Below are 26,398 nucleotides of genomic sequence, written 5' to 3' on the forward strand. Positions count from 1 at the left end.
CCAATATAGATGCACTTCTCGGATGAAGGCGGGAATAGAATTTCTTCGTGTTGAAGGAGGCACCGAAACTGTTGCCATTGTGGATCAAATATAGCTGTTATGGCGTATACATCTGTCGGTGGATTTGGAGCCAAAATGGCGTATATAGTGCAACAGTGTCTTGTGTGTTTCCTATAGGTCGTGGGCGTGCATGTAACCTCAGTCTCGCTCAGCTGATCGCCCCCCCCCCCCTCCCTACCGAGTCTTTTTTTTTTCCCTGAGTTGTTTTTTGCACAGAAGGAGCTGCTTTGCAGAGATTTGGGGGTGTGTGTGTAGTGGGGCTTTATTTTCCTTAAATCACTCGTTTCCTTTTTTTTTTATTTGTCCCGCTTTTCGTTATGGTGCATAAGTTAGATTGGTGTTCTTTTTAATATACCTAAAACTTGATTTTTTTTAAAAAGCGAAGACAATAAAAGAAAGTTCAAGCCTTTTATGTTTTTAAAATTAATCGTTCTGAGTAATTAATACGAATTTTACGTGAACAGCTATGTTATTGACGGATAACCAGGTCAGTCTGAGCGTTTTTACATCGGTAACGGACACAACGGATGAGCCGATACAAGCCGCAGTTCTTCCTTCTGTAGAGCTGGGACTGACCGTCGTTTATACTATCCTATATTCGCTGCTGTTTGTATTTGTGTACCTGCAACTCTGGCTTATTTTGCACTATGGTCACAAACGGTTCAGCTACCAGAGTGTCTTTCTCTTCTTGTGTTTGCTGTGGTCAGCGCTTAGGACTACATTATTTTCTTTTTACTTCAAGAACGTGGTTCAGGCTAACCAACTGCAGCCTCTGCCTTACTGGCTTTTGTACTGTTTCCCCGTATGTCTACAGTTCTTCACGTTGTGTCTGCTAAATCTTTACTTTGCACAGGTGAGTATCGGTTATTTTCCATTTTGTTCCACTTTGTTCTCGGCGCGGAGTGCCGCTACAGATTCGAATTGATCTTTTCTGGGTTTGTCATCCGTGAACATCAGAAACTATCAGAATTGTGTGGTCCCCACGGTTTCGCCGAGTTGAAATCGCGAGTTTATCGGGTGTTTTTACAGTAGCGTTGTCATTGTGCGTAGCCTTTTTTTGGGACAAATGATAACGGTTTGTTATTACTGGCGTATTTTTTTATTTATGTTCTGTCCATCTTTATTATCGTGCGTTTTGTGATTCTGGTGAATGCAGCGGTTAAACACTGAAGTTCTCCATACAGCCAGATTCCCCTTTTCTCAAGTCATTTGAGCGGTAAGTCAATTGCTGCGAAGGAAAAAGGAGACAAACTGCTAAAAAAAGTATCGATCACTCACTGATCCTGGAAGGTCACTTAAATCAAGATGTTAAACAGTTCGCAGTTAGTAAATTGTATTGTTGTTTCGGCAGCCTTGCTGCGCTCAAGGGGAAAAACATACAGTGCAACTGAGCTGGGCTTTTCGGTCTCTCAGATCGGAGGCTGTTTCTGGGGCAGCTTCACAGTTTTAGTTTTCAGAGCATCTTAGCTATAGGCCGGTGTGAAGAAAAAAGGATTCTCAGATGTTTGTTGGGTGAGGGGTGGTGTCACGAGATGTCCACTAGAGTGAGATGCTCCTGCACAAGATAAGAAATAACAATTGTCCACCAAAAGGGTGGAAATGTCTTTGCCACCACCATACAAAACTTTACAAAAACTAAAATAACAGCATAAAAAAAATCCACACCACAACCATTAACTTTCATTTATCAGGCTGTAACACCGTTGTCTCTACTCAAGAGAGGGAGGAGGCTTAGATTCTAGTAAATGCTGTGTGGAGCTTAATTTTATCCGTTAAGGTTCAGCATGTGCTTCGGTCTGAAATTTTGGCAATCGTACTGCTTTCCAAGTTGTGTACTGAAACCCACTTATCAACAGAGTACAGTTCATCAAAGATTACACAAGGCACTCTGATTAATAATGCATGTGACTTGTTTATCTCTTGTTTTGTGCACATTAATTACTGCACAAATTAATTGATTTTCAGTCTTTTTAAATTCTGCTACAATTACTTATTGGGTTTTAGAATCACCTATCTATTAATGTTCAGTCTAATCACATTTACTTGGCTCCGAATTTCATATTATTGGTATTCAACTGAAATTTGGTTTTAGCCCTACAGGTAGCAATAAACATGACTTAAGGTTAAAGAAGGCAGCACTATACATGATATCCAGTGTTGCTATTGGATGTCACAAAAACAAATTTGATAATATGTGAAATTACTCACACCCATCAAACAGTCTGAAAATAAATGTGAATGTGAAGTGGGTTCTGCTTTGTGGTTATCTAGTTTCTGGAAGCTTCTAGGTGTCACCTTGAATGCCACAGGGTACAAAAGGAGGCTGAGTACCAAGTCACTAATGGGAATCTTCAGAAAATGAGTGACAATAAGTTAAACATGCTGGTTTCTAGACAGTCCTACTAGTTAATCTTTCGGTGTTAACAGCTGAATGTTAATTTTTATCCCTCCTGTGAAATACAGAACCTGGTGTTTTTGTTAGAACTGAGGAACAAATATATTCCAAATGACATCAGAGTAATTGATCCAGAAGCCGTTAGTGTTAGTTAGGGTTAAGGTACTCAACTTTGCTCCCAAATGGACTTTAAGGCAATCTAATAATGTGAAACACGCCCCCAATCCTAGTGCCAAATCATCAAGGGAGGTGACAGTGGTGCAGGCCTCAACCCAGCAGAAGGTTTGTGGTGTGAACAAAAGAAAGCAGTTTGCAAGCCATGTCATCTGAAGGAACTAGAGACATTCAGCTAAGAGGAATGGTCAAAGATCCCCCCCCCCCTGTCTGCATTAAAAACATTTAAAAGCCTAGAGGAACCATCTTGGATATATTAATCAAAGAAAAAGGAGTCTCAACACCGTTCTGATTGGTACTTGCTTAGTTCTGAACCTTGTATACGCTTGTTTAGATAAGTATGTAGTTATCTTTTGACAGGATTTTATGATTTAATACTAATCATCTTACAAATGTTTATTTTCATTTATGCCTCATATTCTGAATGTAGACGTCCTTTGTTTTGGCTAAAACAAATCTTGGTTACTTTGGATTATAAGGGTGCAAGTAACCTAATTCTTTTTCAGATGATTAGGGCATCACTGTATTAAGACTATATTGCTACTGTATTTACATTTATGGTATATCCAGGCACTCATACTAATTCTGTGCCAAACACAAATAATAGGTCTGCTTAGAATTCAGTTTGCTGAGGTAAGGTTACTGTTGCACCACTCTTCAGATTGTTTGATTGCATGAATTCCATTGGGATGCAAACAAGGAAATGATGACTCCCCGGGAGGAAATAAAAGACTAAGCATTTTTATTTTCTTGTCAGTAATGGTAAATGCATCATATGCTTCATTCCTCCATTTCAATAATAAAAAAAGCCGGTACACATTCCTACATTGTTTTTTTTATCCCATTTTTAGGTTGTGACATTGTCAGACTTTTTTAGCCTACCTGCTGGTTACTATGTTCCCTCCGATGCAAGTCCATATACATTGTGGAGTGAAGTTATAATACAAAATACACACAGGCAAATTTGTAATTGGTGTGACTTTGAAGAAACTCTCAAGCTTAGGCTTTAAGCACTATTTATTTCACAGCATAGTAAAACCACCTGGTGGTTTTCTATAATGTTTACAGCAGTCATTTCTTTCTTTAACAAATGATTAGTTACTGCATCAAGGTGCAAAAAAAAGTCAACATGTGATCTCTGGCCACATTACCTCAGGCATTATATGCTGCTTTTTGTAGCAAAGTTAACTGAAATTGCTATGTACCGACCGCCCTCTATTACTTACCAAGAATATCAGGAACATTTGTAAGGATCACGTATAAATTAACTATAGGGACTTTTCTGTATGTTCTTCGGTTCTGATAATGTAGTGCAGTGCATGAATGCTAAGGCCTGCTGGAGCTGGCATTTAAAAGCCTTAGCCAATCAGAAGCGCCTGCAGGAGCATTACATCATCACATTCAGTCCTGTACTATTCTAGGAGCACAAAAGCGGGTGTATAGCATTCAAAAAGAAATTGTTAGCATTCGGACAATGCGGTAAATTTTATCTGCAACGTTTTCTTTGCTTTAGCATTGAACATTACATTGTCATTTTGGGGTGATATTGCCGGATCTCTGTTAATAAAATAATGTCTTCCTAACTTTATGTGCCAGTGTGGTAAAGAAATGGTAAAGATTTATCAGGAATACGAAATTATATTTTATTAATAGGGAAGCTTAAATGTCCTTTTGTGTCTGAATGTCAAAATGGTTTTGCCCTGCAAGGTTGAAAGAGCTGATGAGCTGCTGTTCCCTTTCTCTCTCTGTACCAATTCAAGCAATGCACCCCCTTATTCATGGCTAAGATAAAGTGTAAATTCTGTGATTTTGCAAACATTAGCTTGTTCTATCCATAATACTTGCCATAATAATGCCATAAATCTTATACTGTAGCATTCTTCAACCCAAAGCACAGTAAGAAGGGACCCACTTCATCCCTTCTGAAGTGTAGCAACTACTTTTGTCTGCTGGTGGTCCTACTGCTACAGCACATCAGGTAGAGAAGTGAGAGACTGCCTCACCAGGTGAAATAATGGGAGAACGTTAGGTAGGTCAGGTTGTAAAATCCCAGGCTGGGATTTAGCCTTGACAGCAGGGTTAACAGCCCTACTGTAACAGGGTTTTGGGATCTTTAATGACCAAGTAGTTAAGATCTGGTTTGATATGTCATCTGAAAGATGACACCTCATACAGCACAGTGTCCTCAGTCAGTATATTTGGTTTTGGAAATTCTGGTCCACAGAAAGATACCATCTTTTCGTACCATTTTCACCACAATTTACAGCAGCAATCTGGTTTTCTTTAGGTGTTTTCCATCCCAGTACTGACCAACTAATAAGGTTATGAGACCTACTGTAACAAGATCAGGTGAGAAGATTCTAATTCAATTGGAAATATAAGTAGCTGTTTTATTATCCTTTTTTAAAGTGTAATTTTGTAAACCCTTAAGTGTAACCATATCTCCTTGGAAGTTCAGAGGTGTTTTAGAGTGAGTTAATTGTAAAATGGAAAAGCTTTTAAAATGGGTTTAGACATGCAGTTAAAAATAGGAACAAGCAACAAAAGGAGATTTGGTTGCCATCTTCTGAGAAATATTTTCAAGAGGAAGTGCAGTTTATTTCGGGGTTTGTAAGAATCGGCACCGATGAGTGCATTTTAAACCATAATGAAAGTAACGTGCATAGTAACATGTAAAACCTCCAATTTACATCTCAAAATAGACCAAACTTCCAGGTATGTGCAGTGACATTTTGCCGCCATTGTCTGCGATTCAGAATGAGGCAGAACAAAAAATCTGGTGAGGTGAAGCGGCCCTATTACATTGTAAACAAGCAGACTTGTGCACACATTTTTGTTAATCCAGTAGAGAGATTGTTCTTGAATTCAAGATAGTTTTGCCAACAAATACTATTTACTTGTTAATTCTGCATGCAGATCACATTAGAACATTTCTGTGGGGAAATGTTCTCTGGACAGCGTACTTGTTTGCTTGTACATTACGTTAGTAATGACAGTGACTAGTGAGCAGGAAGGGCTGCATTGCAGTTTGTGCAGAGTCTTACTCTCACCTGTGGCGAGACCAGCGATTTGTGACATGGAGCCTATACATTACTTTCACAAAGTTCCCAATTTTGTGCTCAATTCTGAATTTGTATAATTTTGCGATACCCTGAGTTTATTTTGTTGCCGAGATTTAATAACCAGTCTGAGGGTTTTTATAGTCAAAGCTGAGGTTTGAAAATCCAAGGGAGAGCAAAGTGTAGATCAAAGATCGCTTTGAATATCACTGATCACAATCAGCACTCACTCTTTTATGACTGCATAGTAGATAGGATTTTTCTGAAATCCTGCCTAATTGCACACATTACTGGATGATAGTGTGAATCTTTAGCAGTAGAACATACTGCATCTTTAGCTTCTTTTCTATTGTTTTCTGATTATATTCTAATATTTTCATATCCTGTTACAATATATTCTCTGTGACTCTGTTTTGCTGTCTCACATTAAGAAGTACAGTATAGTTGACTTTTTAGTCTACCATTACATTATGTGGAGAAATGAGTATTGTAATAACTTCTCCCATCTACTTGGGAATTGGAAGGGCAGAAAACCTGCTTTGCATAGCTGAAGGCGAGTGTATCCTTGATATCCTTGCCCCTGGTATTTGTGCTCACCCCCTGAAGTCCTTTCAGAAGCTGTTTTTCTTCAGGGATATTCACCTTGCATACTAAGTAACAGACTGTGCAAAAAAAGTACTGTTGCTAATTACATTTTGCTCCAAACAAAGCAGTTGTAAGTTAGCAATGCACAGAGATAGTATTTGATTATTTAGGCAGTGTTTTCTGGGACTCTGTTTGACTTGCTCCAAGGGGATTAAGGATTCAAACTGAAGAACAATGAGTTTGTATGGATTGATCAACATTCCATGGGAAAAGATAATAGAGCCCTTTTCCACACGTTTTTTATGTTTTCTTACAAAAATTGGGCTGAGCTTATAACTACTGATATGGGGCTTGATGACTTTCCCTTGTTGGAGGGATGTTGTGTACCGTTTGCCTGATTACCACAGTTGAATTCCTGGATCCTCTTTCAAGAGAGGGCCTGATTTTCTTACAACACCCCGTGTTTAAAATCTCACCCTAGATGTTTCAGCTCTGTATAGAAACTTTTCAACCCAAAGGAAACTGCTGGCCAGATGAAAGGTTGTGAATTGATACCTGCTTAAACATTTCCTGTGGTGCTAAGAAAAATGTCTCTGAATTTCTTTAAAAAAAAACTATACATTGATATGTGCTGCATCCAAAACAGGATTCATACTAAAACTCCTTTTTAATTTAAAAAGTATTAACAGATATTGCAATACATCAGTTTAATGATACAGAAGAAAACATTAGCAGTTTAATCTTTAATGTGTCTTTGTTTATAAGTGACTGATAATACCTGACACAGCCGGGGTTGTGGAGGGTGTACAGTCCTGGTCTTGGAAGACCAATGTGTCTGTAGGTTTCAAGGTCTCTTTAAAGCAGAAGCACCTGATGGGTACGACGAAGCTGCTAAATATTTTAGTTAAATCAAGTAGTTACTGACTTAGGTTCTTAAAAGACTAATTTTAATGTAAGCTCACATACCAGGAATGAGCACCCCTGTTGTAAACCAAATTGATCTTATAGTGTAAATTATAGATGCATAATATTCAGTTGACATCACTGGGCTTTTGCAGCAATAAGAAAAATATTATATATGCCCCAACTTTAAAACATAAGCACAATAGTGTTTATTACTCTCTTATTAATTTCCTTAAGTTACTTGTATCCATCCTGTACTTTAAGCTCTTCTCTTCTATGTATTTTCTTGAATGTAATATTTGTGAAAATATATAATACAGTATGTTCTGAGAAATACTGTTATAGCTGCACTTGGAGTAACACAGACTTCACTGTTTGTTCTAGAAAATAACTCGGTAATCAGGCCAGAGCACTTGAGTATTCAGGTTAGAATTTGGTAAATAGTACAAGTTTATTTAAAAGACCGACACTATTTTTTGTCAGTAAGTGTGCTTTTATATAGTACTTTAAGCTGATCTGAATTGATTGTGAAACTCACATCCTATTTCCCAAGGCCTCTGACTTGTACACATTGAAGACAAGGCCATTGGGCTTTGATACAGTCTTAGGTTGATTTCTCCATACTACATGAAACAAGGTTTTGCATAACAGTGTCACTCATAGTGTGCGGACGAGTCATCAGCACGATACTGTGAATGTCATGATCATGCCTTAGTCATACGTTTCCTTTCTTTTCTGTTGGGTCTGTGTCTACCTGATATGACTGTTAGTATGGGGTTTGATGCCTTTCCCTTGTTTGAGGAATGTTGTGTACTGTTTGCCCGATTACCACAGTTGAATTCCTGGATCCTCTTTCAAGAGAGGACCCTGAAGAGCCGGAGTTTCTTGCAACACCCCATGTTTCTGCCAGCAACCTAATGCAATTTAAATCCCACATGAAAAAGTTATTCATTTGGTCTCTGGCAGGAAAAGCTGTAATTGATGTAAAAGAAATCGTTTTCTCAGACTGGATTACACACAGAGCAGAATAATTGTTTTGAACCTGGTGTGAGCTTTGAAGCTTTTTTTATTCTTTTCTGGTAAGTTCAGAAAAAGAAAATGGAGATGCTTTATGCCAATATTGTTTAGCTTCAACATAATAATGGAAAAATACTGACCTCTGTCATAGTATAAACTGGTTTCTTCTAGGTGATTAGAACTAGCAACATAGGTAGCTTCTAGAGGAATGCTGGAGTGCAAATGTTCATCCTCTTTTTGTTGGTAATGAAATGTGACTTTGGAATTTTTATAATCTTTTGACATACTGTAATGCCTCTTATTTTCAACTTCTCAGAACCAGTTTTTAAAGGAACTGTCTACAGTTTTACTGTTTAGGGTGAAGAACTACACTATATACATAGTTTCAAGCATATGTTTAAAGGCTTTTGGAGGGACACCGGTCCTTTTTTGTTGTTTCTATTGGTCAGAATTTACAGTTCTCACTTCCTAGAATACAGTGACGATTCTACTGCGAATTATGTAAAGAAGCCCCGGCACAGGCATGTTCTGCTCAAGCAAGAGCACAGAAAAACTCTTAGGAGAAATGAAACTGAATGGCCAGCAGTTTACAGCAGTACCATGGATAAGAAAAGCAGAACCTGAAACTTTCTGCGCGTCTTCCTTCACTGAGGCTCAGGGTTCAAGATAACCTTGATGGATGGACAAGCTGATGTTAATATCACATGTCTTCACATGTAGATAGTCATATATTTCATGGTTAAAAATAAAAAAAAATGCGGTTTAGGTTATTTTGATCAAATTGAGGAAGAGTGAAGGCTGGGTTTGCCTTGGTTGCTCCCAAGTTATGACTCAAAAGTCAGTAAAAAAGCCATTTCCTTTAAAGTGGTATGACGGGGAAGACTTAGGTTTTATATGCAATAACTGTACTTAAAGTAAACAGGCATATTGGTATGATAAAGGATCAGATGAACCCTTGTGCTGAAACTTGTCTGCTTGTTAATCCGATCCTTATTATGACACCAGTATTCAGTGTGAGGCGGCTGATAATGCGAGTCATGTGTTTACATTTATTCCAAACAAACAGTCCTGTTGTCTGTGTAATACCTAAATTGTGACTTTTTACTGTGAAGCTTCACACGTGACCACCTTTGTGTAGGGTTGTGTTGTAGACTTGTAATGAAAGTTGGAGTTAACACATTCATTGTTGTTCTGTTATTTATTTCATTAGTCCTGATTATTATTGGTACAAAAATGTGCAGTGACAATTTAAATGGTTTTATCAAACCTTGTGAAGTTTAAAAATGATGCACAGCAAGGAAGTGGTACTTCTGTGCATAGAGTACCCTGTGCCCTGCTTGTCAGTTGTCATTTCAATTCCTTTTTCATTCATATTCATGGCTAAATATTACCTGATTTGGTGTTAAAACATTAATAGAAAAGTTGTTTTTTCCATAATTGTTGGCCTTTCTGACTGAGCATACTGTGTAGTTGCTGGTCTGGCCATTAGAATTAAATGTCTTAGCCCAAGCTACTCTGAAGTCAAATACTGAATGAAGATGTTCTATTTTACTCTGAATTCTATATATCTTTAAGCAGCAAAGTTTTTGTAAACTATTTTTTTTTTCTGATCATGTGTGTTGTCCAATGAACCTTAGTGTCCATATCCGAGCTCTTGCCCTCAGTGTGTGTTCTTATTTTGTTGAAAGGTTTTATGCATTAATATTATCTTGGTAAGGGTTCCACTTAAAATGTAAGAAAAAGTTGTACATTTAATGAAGGCAGATTAAACTGAATACAGTTGCTGCTGCGTCCACCTGTGGCCCATCATGTAAAAAAGGGCTGGAGGGGCTATGGGTTCAAATCCTGGGTGGCTACTGTACCCTTGAGCCCAATTCTAAATTCCTATTGCTCTAGTTTATACCTATTTGTTGAATAAATGGGTCAAACAGGAAATGAGAAATATACATTTTAAATTTCTCTTGATTTTTATCATGTTCTTCAAGTGCAAGCCTGTTGCACAAAGCACTTCATTAACAATCAAATCTTCCTTATTTTAACATTTAAACCTTATGACTTTTTTTTTGTCATGTTTTCGTACAGTTTTTGATGATCATGATGGCTCAAACAAGAAACGCAAATCAGCCTGATATTAATGAAAAATACTTTCATTTCTTAATGTGTGTGTCTAATAGCTGTTTAACCAACCTTTGGTTGTAGTACAAAAGAACTTTTGTTAAAGTATGAGCCTAAGGACAGCTGTTTTGTACATAAACCACAGCATGCCCAGTCCTGAGTGATGTGCTCCTTTCTGAAGTGAGATCATCAGCAAGTTCAAATATAACAGTGCTCTGCACAGAATCATGAATTATTATAAAGATTGGGCCCCCTCATGGCTGTAAACTGAAAGATAAATAACCATACTTCCATAGTAACCCACTTCCCTGACCTTGAGCACTACTACAATTCATCTGTTTTCAATTTTGAGAGGTGTCTCCGATTTCACGTAGACTAGCCCCCTGAAACCTGGCTGCTGGCTCTGATAAAACTACTGGGTTTAGCAGTTCGAAAGCACACAAGGCAGAATTTGTAACCTGCAGTATTTCCATCTCTTCATGGTCTGCCAGTACTGCTGGAAGTGGCTACAGCAATTCAGAATTCAAGACCAGGATCACAGTCTTAGTTTCTGCATGCAGTCATGATACAGTACATTCACGTACTGGGTTGTAATAGCCTATCTGTGTACTGAAGCAGTAGCATGGCCTCCTACTGGTCGTGATGTTAAGTGCAAAAAGTTGTGATATGCTGTTGATGCAATCATGAATCATAAGGCACACTTGAGCTGAATATGATGTCCACAAGACTGGCATATTCACGTTTTTCCTAAATGTGAAATGAAACTGTCTTGTAATGTCTGCCTGCATTGGGATTTTCATGAAACATCTAGAAGAATGTTATCGTGCGTCATGTTCACTATACTGCTTTTTTTATTTTTTATTTATAAATGCTATTAAATATTGTGCAATTCTGCTTTCTTGCTTTTGAGAAGAAATGTACAGTATCCTCTCCACAACCAGCAGAGAAAGTTCCCCCATAAACTGCTGCTTCCTCTGTGATTGTTTTCATAAAGATTGTTTTAATTACACCCCACTTTGAGGGAATATTCTGAAAGCTCATATTAGGCACATTAATGTAGCAGTTCATGTGACAGTGTAGTCCACTGGCCAACACTCAGCTCACTTTGCTGCTATAGCAGATCATTAACAGCCAACCTGTGAAGAAAATCGGTTGCCTCCACTTTTGAGCGTGTATTGTGCAAAACTTGTTACCAAGGTGGTAAGGAAATCAAGAGGTGAATAAGGGTAAGCAAAGCCTACAAAGGATCAGTGCAGTGGCTGATTTGAATAGAAAAAACATTTAAACTTCCACAGAAGGGATTTGGAAATCTCCCTTAATAAAGCTGGGTTTCACTTTGCTTTAGCCTAAAGGTAATCTTTGATGTGACATTGCCATAGAGGAAAAGACTGCTGCTGGCCTTTGACATGAATGAGTGGAGGTGCTATTTTCAGGTTGCTTTATTCTGTTACTGAGCCCCCACATTTCCATAGCCTTTTGTAGCTTATTATAAGCCCTGGTGAAGCAAAAGGATTTGAGGTACATCCTAGAATATCATTACTGTTGTCAATACAGTATAAGAATGTAAACTCTCCAGTCAATTAGTTTTAGCATTTGGGAGTTTGTAATTTTCTGTTTTGAAAGATGAAGGAGAACAGATTTAAAACCTGATGTTTCTTTTTTTTCCCTCGAGACCTTTTCTTTTTACTTCCTGAGGAGCATCACTCCAACTCCCTGGCATCTCTGACCCTTCAGAGGGAACTGCACAAATTGAGTGAAAGTTCTGTAAAAATATTTCGATAGAAAAAGAAAAGGTTTTTGCTGGCCCATCTCCAAGTTCAAAGATTTAGCTGAGAGTGTTCCCTTTCAGGGTAGATTGCTCGTAGGTGTTCACTGATTGCACTGATTTTTGCAGTGTGTAATGCTGTCCATGGTAGAGTGCCAACACAGCAGTGACAGTAGAGAGGTGGACCTTGGGGTCTATGCGGAGTAAGTTAAGGCTCCTCCTGGTGGAAGAAAGTGATCATTCCTACAACATGCTGTTCAGAATCCCACATGGATACCCTGTTCAGTTTGGGATTTATTACAGGAATAATCTAAGAAAAGTCTTTGTACAATCCTGTTCTCAGCCAGTCAACAGTAATAGCATTGCTAATTGTTCTTTTTTTCACCTCTTTCATCCTCAGGTAATGTTTAAAGCCAAAGCTAAGTATTCCCCAGAACTCAACAAATACAAGTAAGCACTTTACTATGTTGTTTTTCTTACCATTGTCGACTCAGTGATTTGCAAAGTCTCTGCTGTCTAATGAACTCAAGGCTCTTCAGGGGCTTCTTCATAATGACACCACATGGAACTCCCTCTTTCCCTTCATTGACCTTAGTTACTGTATCTTAGTGGTTATTTTACACAGTCCATCCTGATCATATTAAATCTATTTTGTATGTAGAATTGTTCTCTGGCATTCTTATGAATCTGTTTAAAATCCATTTCATTCCTTAGTGGCGCCACATTGCACATTTAGTCATTGTCCCCTTCAAACATTAAAAGACTACAGAAGAGGTTTGAGTGGGGAGCTGTGCCAGCACCCTGTCTTTCTTATTTCTCTTTCTCAACTTCCCATCATGCCATTCTCACCTGCTCTGACCTCTGTTCTCCTGTGGTTTACTCTGTCGGTGCTACCTTCCTCTCCCTCCCTCACATCTGAAAAAGTCTCAACAGCCCAAATATTTTTTCTTTTTACTTTTCAACCTTAACCTCATCGTAGACTGCATCATATTCTGTAAATGTTTAACCTGTTTTGTGTAGAAGAATTTCATTTAAAATAATTCATTGTACTTGTGGTCTGGCCATTGATATGGCAGTTATAAAAAGCGAAATGATTTGATTTTTCGTGACCTGTGAGAATCTCTTCTGTGACAGTGCTGACCTGTGACTCGTGACTCTCCCAGGGTGCCACTGCGGCTGGCCTTCCTGTTTGTCAGCCTGTTCTTCCTGGTGGTGAACGTGACTTGTGCTATGCTGGTACAGGGCAGTGTATCGGAGGGTCAGCTGAAACACACCGTGCTGGTGCGGGTGCTCATCAATGACAGCCTCTTTGTGCTCTGTGCTATCTCGCTGGCTGTCTGCATCTTCAGAATTGCCAAGATGTCCTCTGCCAACGTCTACCTCGAGTCCAAGGTAAGTAAGCAGTAGTAGGATACTTAATTACATTGCTCTGTTTTAACAGTTGCAACTAAAATGCAAAAAAAGGGTCAGAGGTTACAAAGATCGTTGCATATAGTTGCCATTTTAGTGTGGTAAGTGTTCTAAGTTTAATCTAAGTGAGGTCTCCAGCTCTGGTCCATGAGAACCCAGATCCAGTACGTCTTACTGACATGCCTTACTGACACTACTTGTTCCCAGTGATACATCTTAAGTAAGTTATTGATAAATAAGCAAGTTATTTGCCTCCTTGTGTAAAAATGACAAAATTCTGAAAGTTAGAGAACTGTAAATGCTTTGATCAACAATAAATGCTCAGTGGATATAAACATATGGTTGTGGTTCTAAGTGGTTTGCAGAAGTGGAATCTATCCTCTAAACCTCTTACAAATAATGTCTTATTCAATGGGAATTCTTTGAAAGAAACCGGATATGGTCGTAGCTAGTAGTTATTTCGAGTCTGAAGACAGTACAATGTTTACTGTACTGTTAATCATGGGCATTTTTCTCACTCTGCAGGGCACGTCTGTATGCCAGGCGACTGCTATTGGGGCTGTAGTGATTTTGCTGTACACCTCCAGGGCCTGTTACAACCTGGTGGTGGTGGCCCTTTCCCCAGAGGACCGACCAAGCTCTTTCAATTATGGCTGGTACAATGTGTCCGATCAGGTGAGGAATGGGCTGGTGTTGGCACTGGTGCTGACATTCATTCAATGAGGGTGGCAGATGTTTTAGAGCCACTATTCTGTGATGTGTGCAAAGGATCGTGGCCCTTGAGTAAACTTACCAGAAATATAGCGGATACCAGATCATGAAAAATCTCATTATAAGGGAATAAGACAAGTGATGGGGAAAAAACCTGTAAGCCTCATGTGTGATGTGATACATGTACAGCTAGACCCATAGAGCAGACAGTTCATCAGGCTGAGCTACAGCCTTAAGTCTTGATTTTTTGTTGATTCTTATCAGTCTCAGAGCCACATGCCTTTTTGGCCAAAGAATGTGGAAATGGGTCTTCACAAAAGTTTAAATGGTGACTAGTCCTACTACTGGATATAAGCTGCAGTAAGACCTGAAAACGTTTGTCCGAGTATGAGATAGTACAGAAAAACAAGTATTTGCAGAGTAAAGTCGTATAAAAGATGTTATATTTTGGAGATATGGGGCAGATAAAGACCACATAAATGATGTCAATAATATGACTTTCTCACCCCAGTCTGATAGTTTTCTCACTCAGAACCGGATAGCCTTTCAAAGTCTGCGATTATAAATGTGAAAAAATGTAATACTTATTGAAAAATGGACAGAAAAGGACACGGTTTCACTAGTCTATTTTATAGGTGCTGATTACTTAATGATAATTGTTCCTGGCCAGGTTAACAGCTGTGGAGTTAAGCACAGATGACAACACGCCTATTGTGCTAACATTACTATTAGGGATCGTATCCATGTAAGTTCTAATGAAAGTTCCATAATGACATAAAACCATTAATATACCATGGTGCCCTAGATAAATAACTAAATCAGTTTGTGTGTCAGTGACGTATTAAGGGAATCTTTCTTCATTAATTAATAATGGACCTTTTATATGGCGTTTGTGATCACACATCCTATGTGCATTTAAAATCACAGCGCAAACAGCAGTGATCCCTCTATCTTCTGTAGTGATCTTGAGAGTCTGATTTAAGTTTTCTCAGCACTGGGTGTAGAGGGATGTTATGCAAAGCTTTACAAGCTCAGTTCCTTATTGGATTGCAGTTATGCTGGGTATTTGTCAAAAATGTCTACATTGAGAGCATAAAGTCCCTTAGAGCAACATACTTGAGCAATATATGGAAGCATCAGTGTCTTAATCATTTCTTTAGAAGTCTTTCCAATTAAACCATAAAGAAAATCCATTTTCATTAAAGTAAATTTTAAATGTATCAGGATCTTTACGTTTCTTTGTTTTCACCCCCATGTACTTCACCAACAAATCGATGACATCCTAAAATTCAATCTAATACACTGGTAGCTGTGCCACTGTGATGCTTAGGATATTTTCCATACTCTAAATCTCTGGAAGTAAAAAAAAAAAAGTCTGTTTCTATAAACAGTGCCTCCTTTGTAACAGCGCTGTAGGCTGTAGTCGCTCTGACCTAGATTGGGTTTGGCCTCTGAGTGTAGCAGCCAGGAGCGGGGGCTTCCCTGAGCTCACATGTGCCACTGAGCCGGCTCTGTGCTTGAATTTCCAGGCTGACGTGGAGAAGATCAACGGGGAGGCCTACATAGTGTTTGGGATTATCCTGTTCTTCTGGGAGCTCCTGCCCACCAGTCTGGTGGTGGTGTTCTTCAGAGTACAGCGGCCCAACCAGAACCTGGTAAGAGAGAGGCTTGCCCTCCTTTAACCTCCTTACCGGCACCACAGTTTATAGCTGTGTTTGATAGCCCATACCCATACCATTGAAATAGATGGGTTTCATCAGTCTCATGGACGCCCATCTTGTCTGTAAAAGGGAAGATTGCTTTCTTCATATCTGACAATTGAAGAAGGGGCTCGGGAACAAATCTTCATCCAGACTGCTTCAGGGCTGCGGCAGGCAATCCCAGCCATTTCAGGATTTGAGGCTCAGCCTTTCCTAATGCTCAACAGTTCCAGTTCATATATTCATTTAAGGGTTGGGAATGTAAAAATACCAAAGCTGATTTTTGTTCATTAGTTTAAAAAATCGAAACGTATGCAGTCAGTTGGGAATACAGATATATCTGAATTAAGATTTCAAAAACTGCAGTCCTGGGAAAAATAGAATACGAGTGCGAAGGTTGTTTTGCTGTTGAAACGTGATAACCCTGATTGACCTACTACTTACCTGCTACTGTGCATTTCCTGTTTTGTTGTTCTGAATATGTGTTTGTCAGGCTCCAGGGGGTATGATAAACAGCCACAGCTTCAGCTCCAGGGCCTATTTCTTTGATAACCCCCGGCGCTACGACAGTGATGATGATCTATCCCGCAGCCTCGGCTCTCGAGGGGAGAGGAGCAGGTAGGCAGGAAGTATCACTCTTCTTTTACATGGATACAGCTCCTTCAAAGCCAAAGCGATGCTTTCTGTAGGTATCCAAAGGTACAAGTGAACAAGCATGTTAATTACAATCATAATAATAATTTCTTACACTTATATAGCTCTTTTCTGGACACTTCACTCAAAGCGCTTTACAGGTAATGGGGACTCCCTCCACCACCACCACCAGTGTGCAGCCCCACCTGGATTATGCGATAGCAGCCATAGTGTGCCAGTACACTCACCACACACCAGCTATCAGTGGGGAGGTGAGCAGAGTCATGGAGCCAGTTCAGAGATGGAGATTATTAGGAGGCCATGATTGCTAAGGGACAGGGGGGATTTGACACCGGGGTAATGCCCCTACTCTTTTCGAGAAACACCCCTGAGATTTTTAATGACCACAGAGAGTCGGGATCTCGGTTTTACCTCTCATCTGAAGGACGGTGCCTTTTTACAGTATAGTGTCCCCGTCACTGTGCTGGGGCATTTGAACCCCAGTATAGGCCGCAGACTCCAAGGTGAGCAACCCCTACTGGCCCCACTAACACCTCTTCCAGCAGCAACCTTAGTTTTACCCAGGAGGTTTCCCATCCAGGTACTGGCCAGGCTCACACCTGCTGAGCTTCAGTGAGTTGCCAGCTGCGAGTGGCAGGGAGATTATGCGACAAACCGTAAATCAACCTCTTTAGCAAGAGCTGTTCTTCAATTCAAAGGCCAAATTTATTGAAAGTGTTATTTTGGAGCTGTACACACTACGCATCTGAAGAAATTGGAGGTGCAATTTTTTTTTTTTATGATCCTTTTGCAAGTCCACCTGCCGTTCACCTGTAGTAGCTTGACCCGTGCCGTGCTGTGGTGACCGCGCTGTTTCGGGCCTGTGCTCACCCCCTGCTGGTTTCTTCGCTTTGCCGCAGCATCCTGTCCTCCACGCCGCAGGCCGGACCCAGCTGGTACGGGACGATCCGGAGGAACGGCAGCTTGACCGTGGTGCCGCACCTGCTCAACGGGCCCCCCGCCGCCACCGCACCCTTGCTCTTGGTTTATGGCAATATCCAGACCAGCCAGCACCACAACTACTACTCCACCCCACAGAACTAGCTTTCTGCCTGGGAAGAACCCGCCGCCCTGCTGGATCGCCGCTGCACTCTATATTTCCCACCAGCACATGCCCAGCGAAGGTAACTCCCCACTCTGCAGATTTCTGACACCTTTCGACTGACCTGGCAGCTCTCGAAAGCGTCTTGAAGCTCTGGGGGCTTAGCCAAGTGGGGCCGTCAGGATCGACCGCAGATGGCTTGGCTCCTTGAGGGCTTAACTGGGTTATTTCTTTTGCTTTCCTTACGATCTAGTAATTTATTATAGTCCAGAGTGGTTACGGGGGTGTGGAGGGAATAGAATAATTTCTTGTTTGCTCAAGCGTATGAAAATGTTAACTCTGCAGGTGACGGGTTTCGTACAAAAAGCAAGTATTTGAAAACAGCACCTTGTTTTCCCCTGTCAGGGACTTTACTGGATAATGAACTGAGGGATGGAGGTCTTGCTGTTTCTTATCCTTCTTTCCCCACAAACATTTTGTCCATGGGTCTGTCTTTGTGGTTTAATATTTTGGTACTTTTGGAGTTGCATAGGCAGCATCTGGCCCCAGAGCTTCCTATGCATACAGACACATAGACACACTTTTATAAGCTGGGATGCGATTTTTGCACTTCAATCCTGCACATTACCATTCTGATCAAACAGCTTCCTTCCTGAATGTAAGGCACCTTTTCTGCTGATTATGAATAGCAGAGCTCTGGTGAGGGGGTTTCTGGGCTAGTGATGGCAAGATCAAGGAATGCCACAGTGCTGACAGCAGATGGACTGGCAAAGCAGCCTGAGCTTCCTGTTTTACTGGGACTGGTGAGCGCAAAGAAAAAAAAGAGGAAAGCCACTTCTGCCAAAGAGCCCAAGGTTGCAACTGGAAATGGGCTGAAGCTTGGAGGTCATCTCAATAAGCTCCCTCACAGAAGAAACTGCACAGAATCTGGTCATAGTGTTCTCTTGAGAGCCCAATTTACACTGACCATAAGGTGTATTGGGCATTTCCCTATTCAGTTTGGAGAATTTTCACTCATGAGAAAGTGTACTGGCAGTTTGAGGAGAGTATTTCAACTGAATGAATGTATCCTAACAGATCGCCTTTAAACAAGTGATCTGATGCGTAGTAGAGGGTGCTCTGTTACACCTTTGGTACTGTGAGACATAACAATCCTTTCTAGCAATTAAATGTTATCATTTCTAAAAGACCCCCACTCCTTTGGGTTTATCTCAACTTAGATGTACTTTAATATAAAGGACTTTCAATTAATACAGTGACTATTGGACACCATCTTCTAGTATATATCTCTTGTATGTGTCAAAAATATCTAGCCTGTTTATACAGTAGTTTACAGCATTGAGCTCATCACAATCTCAACACCTGAAATTGTGCCATTGCTTCACATACATGTCTTTATAAACCGATGCACTAAATTATGTATATATTGCAAACCATAGTAAGCTGTATTGTATCCTTGGTTCTGTATGACTTTCTTCCTTTTGTTCATTACAACTAATTCACACTGCTAGGTACGGATTTGCACTGCAATAGTTCAGAATGAGCAAAACGGTACAATAGCTTAATGAAGCAGGCCCACCATGGAGTGGGGCATTTTTTTTACTCAATTGGAAGCAAGGGGCTGTGGGAAGTGTTTTTTGTCAGGGTTTAGGAATTGTATGTTTCATGTTGATCGTTGATTTCAGCTGCATGCTACTGGACAGTGTTTACAACATGCAGTGATATACAAGAATTGTGATATAGGCAAAAGGTTTTGTATTTTTGTAAAATGTTGTACTGACACTGCATAGGTTTTTCTATCTCATGGAGGACGGCTGAGGCACAATACATAAATTCTTGTAGGGAAAAGATAAATGCTTTCGCTGGTCAAATGCAATCCTTAGTATTTTATCTTTTTTATTTTCTTGCCATTTTGTGCATTGTCATTCATATATCACTGTTAATTCAACTTACTGACTTATTGGCTGTTGCAGACTTCTAACAATTGTTCTGAGGTACCTTTCTTTTGCCATTCTTTTAAATAACTGAGTTGTAATGCGAGGCCACAGACCTAAAATTCCTAGAACCTTTCACAAGCCCTTTGAAGTGAAATGGTCAAATAGGATGATTAAAACCTTGCATGCAGTATTATTAAGTGGGCTAGTCACCTGTTTCTTTTGTTCAGAAACTAAAATGTATCTGTTTGATCTTCTGTGATTATGAAAACTAGACCTGTTTCTACTTGTTTTTTTGTGAAAAACCTTTTTTTCCCCTCAAACTAAGGACCTATAAGTACAAGTAGAAGATGGTATTACCTTTTTGAAGAATGTTGGAAGTTTGGGGTTAGCTAAAGTTGAAGTTGGCACAGCTCCACTGTGGAAACCAAAGTAATCTAGCATTCGGAGTAGCGACATACTTAATCACGAGTGGACAGTTGTGTAAGTGGACTTCACATGAGAAGCCAGTGAGTGAAGGGCATAGGGGCTACTTTGCCATCACCTCTCTCAGGGCAGTGCGGAGACACATCAGCTATTCTGTAACCTGCTCCCTGACCACGTGCTCATTTCCACATCCAGGGGCATACAATCAGTACTGTTCTTGAGCAATAATACTGTACATTCCCTATATAGGAAGAATATTTTTAAAGCTGTTTCAGCTTCACTGTGTGCAAGGTATGGAAAATTATTTGCTGTCAAATTGTGGCTAGGCAAGGTTAGCTCATTAAAAGCAGCAGACCTCATAGTCATGTTTCTCAAGGATGGCAAGAAAAGGTATAGGGGCAGCTTGCTCTTTTTTCATTTTTTTGTTTCACTGGCAGGGAGAGGTGCTCTTCTTGTCAAATCTGAATATGCATTTTCCCAGAGAAAGCTCTAGTGAGTTTTGTCTAGATCTGTATGAATGACTGATGTCCCTGATTGAACGTCTGCTAAAAGCACACTATCCATCTGTGTGGACAAGGTCAAATTAATCAAAACAGATCTAGGAAATTTAGTTTAAATTTTCTTTTCAAATTTCATTCTTTGTTACATCCTGGGCAAATCACATTAGATGAAGTAACTCATTCACTCTGGAATATCCTTGTTTTAATTGAAACCCTATTCATTATTTAAATAAAACTTTTTTCAGCGGATGTTTCCTCTGTTGATCAGATGGGTGCATCTCACTGTGTGATGCACTTAATATGAACTTTAAATCGAAACGTTTGAGATAATGATCCACTTTGCTGTGCAGAATGGGACATTGGCATTTTCTCGACTGTCATAGCAGCTTTCTTCTGCCTTCAGAATGGAGGCATAAGTTATTTGCACCCTGTATGTTATACCTGCATTTGTGTGAACACTTTCAGAAGGCTTTTAGTTCGAAGAGTGAGAGCACCCTGTTATTCCATGCAGCTTCTTTCGTGTTTGATGCTTTCTTTTTCCTGCAGTTATGCTGCTGCCCCCACTCATGAACAGATGTGCCCTTATGATGACTTTTTGTGAAGCGTTTTGTTAACAATACTGGATCGGTTTAGCTCTCTTCTTCATGTAGACCATACCATTGAGACATTTCTTGAAAGATTGCATTTCAGCCTTGGTTGAAATCTTTGGATTTGAGGGCTGGTATCTTCAAGCAAACTTACAGCTTTGTCTCTGGTAAGTCAGTGGGAATCACAAGCATGTTTTCACTCTTTCTAAATTAGACATTAGGATTTGAAATGTAACAGGATCTTTACATGCTTGCTGGAAAGCAAAACTCCATAGCCTGATTTCTGCTGAGAGGAAGCAGACAAAGAGCTTTTCTCTTTCTTTTTAAAGGGACTTCGATATCGGCTGGATTCCATTATTGCTTGAAGTGTAATGAACCACATCTGTTGACATGAATGGAAGTAAGAGCTATGTTGTGCAGCTGTGACATGTTGCCATGTAATTGTGCTCTAGTTGTAATGAGAACCCACATTATTACATTCTTGAGTTATACAACCTGGATATCGTCTTTCTACAGTATCCAGTGTAAGGTTTTTGGCATTAGATACTATTTGCATAGCTCAGTAGTGAACAACAAACTGAGCCCACTCAAAAGAAAATATTTTATTAAAATGTAAGACTAAACTTGTGCGTTTTACCCTTGCTTTAAAACTGTCACTACCTTTGCATTTACCATTTAGTCTAAAGCCAATTTAAAATTGGTAGGTTCTACAGTGAGGGTGGCTTTGTAATCATTAAATTGTTAGTGTGCATTTTACTCTTCGCTCCTGTTCTGTTGGTTTCGTTTTCCTGTCACTGTTACATTTCAGAACGTAGGGGTGCTCCTGAGTGCCTCAACTGGTTAAGGCGCTTGCCAGGCACAGGTTAACTCGTGTGATCAGGGCTTTGAGCCTGGGTCGTGTCTCTAGCTGACCATGACTTCGCTGTGACCTGGCTGTCAAACAGAGGCACACAGTTGAGCCCAGGATTGTCTCAGCTCTCTGTAACGCCTGTGCCCTCCCAGTCCCTTATGGGCATGCCATGCTGTCGGTGAAAGACAGTGGGCTCTGAACCTCAGGCATGGGACCATGTTGCCTGTGGCCTATTCAAAGAGGAGTGTCTCAAAGCTGGCTGGTCGGAGGAGTTGGCCTGCATTTTCTAATTCAGCCCTGTGCGAGACCATGGATATCATACCTCATAGCTAAGATGAAAAACATACTTTGGTTGTTCTAAACGGGGTTGGCATAACACAAATACTTGGCGAGTTTAAAAAAAAGAGTTGTGTGAATGTCAGAGTGGGCAGTATGAAACCTTCTCCAACTTCAGTAAATAGATACATGCCTTCTTTGCCTTACAATCCAATGTCAGTTATGACTGGTCTATAATTTTATTATTTGCACTCCGTTTATGTTCTTGTATCTCTGTTGCTGAATGCAAACATGGTAGATTACAACTGGAGTTCATTTGCTGGCTTTGTTCACAGCTGTGCTGCACAAGGAGAGACAGTAAGTTTTACTTTTGGGAAGCTAGTTTTTTTTTTTCCAAAGGAAAGCTTACTTTCCCCTCTGCTTTTATTCCCCTTTGCAGATTGTTCACTTTAACTGCACCCACTAACCCACATTTGGAGCACTTGTACTGTGATGTTTGTGAATGAAGGGGATAGGTCAACAGTAGGTGGGTAGAAAAGTAAGATCAGGACACTTTGCATTCGGTTCAAATTTAAATTTGTTCTTATTCCTATACATCCTGACATGCTCTTGTGATCTCAGTAGAATTACATTCACCAAGGTTTCTTCTAACATTGCAATGTTTACATTTTTCATTTTACTTAGAACATTTAAGTTTTGTAGCCAACTAAGGAAAGTTCAGAAGGCCAAATAAGAAAAAAAAGACAGCTCAACCATCGAGCACTTTTTTTTCCCCTGTATTTGTATGGACAAAGCATCCATTATCATTAAAGGCAGCTTGTTTATAGTCAGCAATGGAAACTAGTCAGATTGCCTTTAAGTCTGGACTAATTGGGCCTGGCACCAAGAATTTCACAGAGGTGGGGAGCACTTTGTGGTATGTGAGGGGGCTTGTCTACATTCCACATATCAGATAAATGCATGCCTATTGAATGCCCATATATACTAATATAATGGGAAATTTACATCATTAGTTCAACATCCAATAGTATCCAAGAAATTTCAGTACTGGATAAATAACACATTGATGGCAAGACTTTAATGGAAAATATATTCAATTAATAAGCATTCCATGAAGACAATGTCCTCAGTAAAGAGTCAGTCTTTGCTTTTGATTTACATGTTTTATTACTATTGTTTTTCCACTTGCCACAGAATGTCCTAGTCAAATGCATCTCGGAGGCCAGCTGTGTGAGGCGCACATTGTGGTTGTGGAGCATTGTCATTCTCTGTTTTTTCATACATAGCCCAAAAGTTAAAGCTGATCACAGAACTGTCTTCATTTTCAGGACAAACTGGGTAGTCTGCATCTAATCTTCGTGTCATTTCATCTGCTTCTGAAGACACAAATGCTCAGCTCAATTTTCTGATTTGTATACCTCCTTGTTAATTTAAAGGCTGATGTTGGGCAAAATTGAGTAAATTTGGGCTACTGGGCTCAGCAGCCTGTAGTGCAGCAATACAGTTTTTATTAAAACAAGCTCAGAGTTTAAAGACAGCATTGTGATCACCACAGTACGTTCTCAAGTTCACATTCAGCCCTTCGTACATTTCTTTCATTCCGAACAGCCATGCAGTGTGTGTGTCCATTCCTTAATGCACATTTAAGCCTTTAAACTGATTTCAAGGGCATGCTTCCAATCACAATATCCAGTAACCGTAAAGGCAAAATCAGGGTTACATGTTATAGATCCAGGTTTTCTGAATGGGGAAAAAAAGAATCAAGCTTAAGGGCGTACTCTAATCATTCTGTTACACCATGCTGGATTAAACAATCTTTTTTTTACTAAGTGACAGAAACATCTTCAGGCCTGGCTGAGCTAGGTTGCCTTTATCTTAATCATCCAGACTGGTTGTACAGTAGCTACAGTGGCCTGACAGTTGTTAGGTGAGAGCATTTCATTTAGAATTTGTTTCCATATAATTTATCTCTATTGGAGATTAATTGGAATAGGCTTGTTCATATTTAAACACTTCCTGATTTCCATTATTCTAGATGTAGATGATGAGGGATCATATCCCATTTGTATTGACTGGACTGCACAAACCCTGCTCCCTGCTCCACTTTCTCCAGGTGTTGATGTAAGAGAACATTGTAGGAACCTGAAGGAGGTTACTCAGCTGTAGGTATTCTGGGAATTGCACAATTATTGAAGCATTCACCTTCTACATGTACAATCTTGACTGAAATGCCCTGAACAAGCTCCAATTTAATTGGCATAATTAAAGTTTATCAAGGCTGAGAAGAATGACATGGTGTGCTTAGCAGGTTGGTCTTGGATAGGTATTTCCCTCCTGGATTCTCTTAGGTGGCATCAGTGCTGGGGCAAGTTCTGCTTAGAAGCATTAGTTAAGTGGCAGCTAACACTACACAGGAATAACTGATTTCTGATGCTTAGTTTGAGCACCATTCCTTGATTTCCTCGCATGCATATCTGAAAACATACAAGCATTGCTGTCAGTACAAGTACATTTCCAAACATGTACAGTTAAAACTGAAAATATCTATTTCAAAAGATGTGAAAGTTACAAGTATTGTATTTTTGCTGTTAATTTGTTTCTGTGAAGGTGTTGTGTTTCAGCTTTTTCTTCTGATAGCTAGTTATTAGCCTTTTTTGTTTTTTTTTTACTATTTGTGGCCAATGAATGTAACAGGGTTTATCCATATTTCTTAGTTCACTAAAGCTGTCCGCAAAGCACTACCATGTTTAAATAAAGTTTTATTGCACTGTTTTAAAAGGGTGTGTGTCTCTTTGGACAATACATGATGAGTTTAGGAAATTGCTTCAAGGGACTGGGAGTTATAGATAAAATGAGCTGCTGCTTTCCTTCAGTGGATCAGACATGCTTAATATGTAAATCAGGTAGTAAAAGGAGTACTTGCAGTTTCATTACCTAAACAACTATGGAGATACAATGGGGCATAATGTGTCCTTTCAATTTCAAGTCAAAAAGCAAGCACCGACTTTTGAAACTGATTTGGTATCCCAAAGGTTCAGCAAGCTCTTAGCTATATTAGGACTGTGATGGAGAGGCCTGCCAAGTGACTGAACACTTAAAGACTGACAGTAGTTCATACTGTTGAAGGTGGATTCCTGTCAGTTGTAGACTGACTGCAATTCTCCAAGGGATAGTAAATTGACTGAGCACTGCCTGGCATCAGGTTGAATTAGGCAGCCAGGGCTGTCTGCCCTCTGTGGCCTGCTAAAACCTTGCCAGCGTGAAGTGCTGTCTTTGAGGGATGCACCTCTCCTCCACTCAGTCACTCATGGGTCTACCCTTCACCTCATAGGGTTTATAGCTGCAAGACCAGATCAATTGCAAGACGAATTGGCTGTTCCCCAGGGGGAGTGCAATGTAGCCTTTCTGACTTAAAATACTGAAAGCAGAAGCCATGTCTGTTTTTTATCAGCACTGTTTGAGTTAAAACTCTCAAATACCAAATCTCCTCCACTACAAAAAAAGTCTTGTTTGTCAGATTAAATTGCAATTCTGTTTCTTGGCTGACCTTTAGCTCCAATTGAGCTTCTAGAACTTGAATCGTATTGAATTTAGACCCCCCCCGCCCCCCAACAGTTCACAGTGAGCATTGAGGACTCTTTATAACAATTACTAAGACCTATTTCAGATCAGCATAGCAACTGTAGTTTATGAAAATGTGAAGCTGCTCCTTAAATTGAGGCACACTGTGAATTTACAGAATGAACATCTTACTCTTTGAAATAGAAATTCCTGCTTCAGATTTGATATGGATTTCTACTCAAAATTAGCCAAATAAAATTTCATGGTAGAAAAACATGAAAGGGCATCTACAAAAGAAAGGAGGATAAAGCAGATGTCAAAATAGTCTCTGTATTTTCCTCTAAGTACATCTACAATTACAGATCTAGAAATACCCTAGCCTTAGGCAGCTGCCATGGTGCAGCTTCAACATAAAACAGTTTGATTTAAATTTATAGATTTACATTCTAGGTCAATGTTCTATTACTGCATTTTTATATTTCACTGAACTGAAGATGGTAAAATACTAAACTATCACAACTGTTAATCTGCTTAAGAAAATATATAAACCATTGTAAAGAAACTATCCAATATAAATATAAAAAGCAAACATCTTTGGCCACAACTATTTTCGCCCCTCAAAGAAACAGAATGCA

At 39.7% G+C, this 26,398-nt stretch overlaps 1 protein-coding gene across 1 annotated transcript; it reads left to right on the forward strand.

Moving 5' to 3' along the window:
* The first annotated feature begins 256 nt into the window (after positions 1-256).
* Positions 257-24,980, forward strand: gpr137c (G protein-coupled receptor 137c). Its single transcript, XM_015350739.2, has 7 exons — positions 257-913; positions 12,474-12,523; positions 13,237-13,465; positions 14,009-14,158; positions 15,724-15,849; positions 16,388-16,512; positions 17,448-24,980. The coding sequence occupies exons 1-7, from the start codon at positions 527-529 to the stop codon at positions 17,629-17,631; spliced, it is 1,251 nt and encodes a 416-aa protein (XP_015206225.1). The 5' UTR covers positions 257-526; the 3' UTR covers positions 17,632-24,980.
* Positions 24,981-26,398: the final 1,418 nt, after the last annotated feature.

Source organism: Lepisosteus oculatus, chromosome 8 (genome assembly GCF_040954835.1).
Source record: "Lepisosteus oculatus isolate fLepOcu1 chromosome 8, fLepOcu1.hap2, whole genome shotgun sequence".
NCBI classification, from domain to species: domain Eukaryota; kingdom Metazoa; phylum Chordata; class Actinopteri; order Semionotiformes; family Lepisosteidae; genus Lepisosteus; species Lepisosteus oculatus.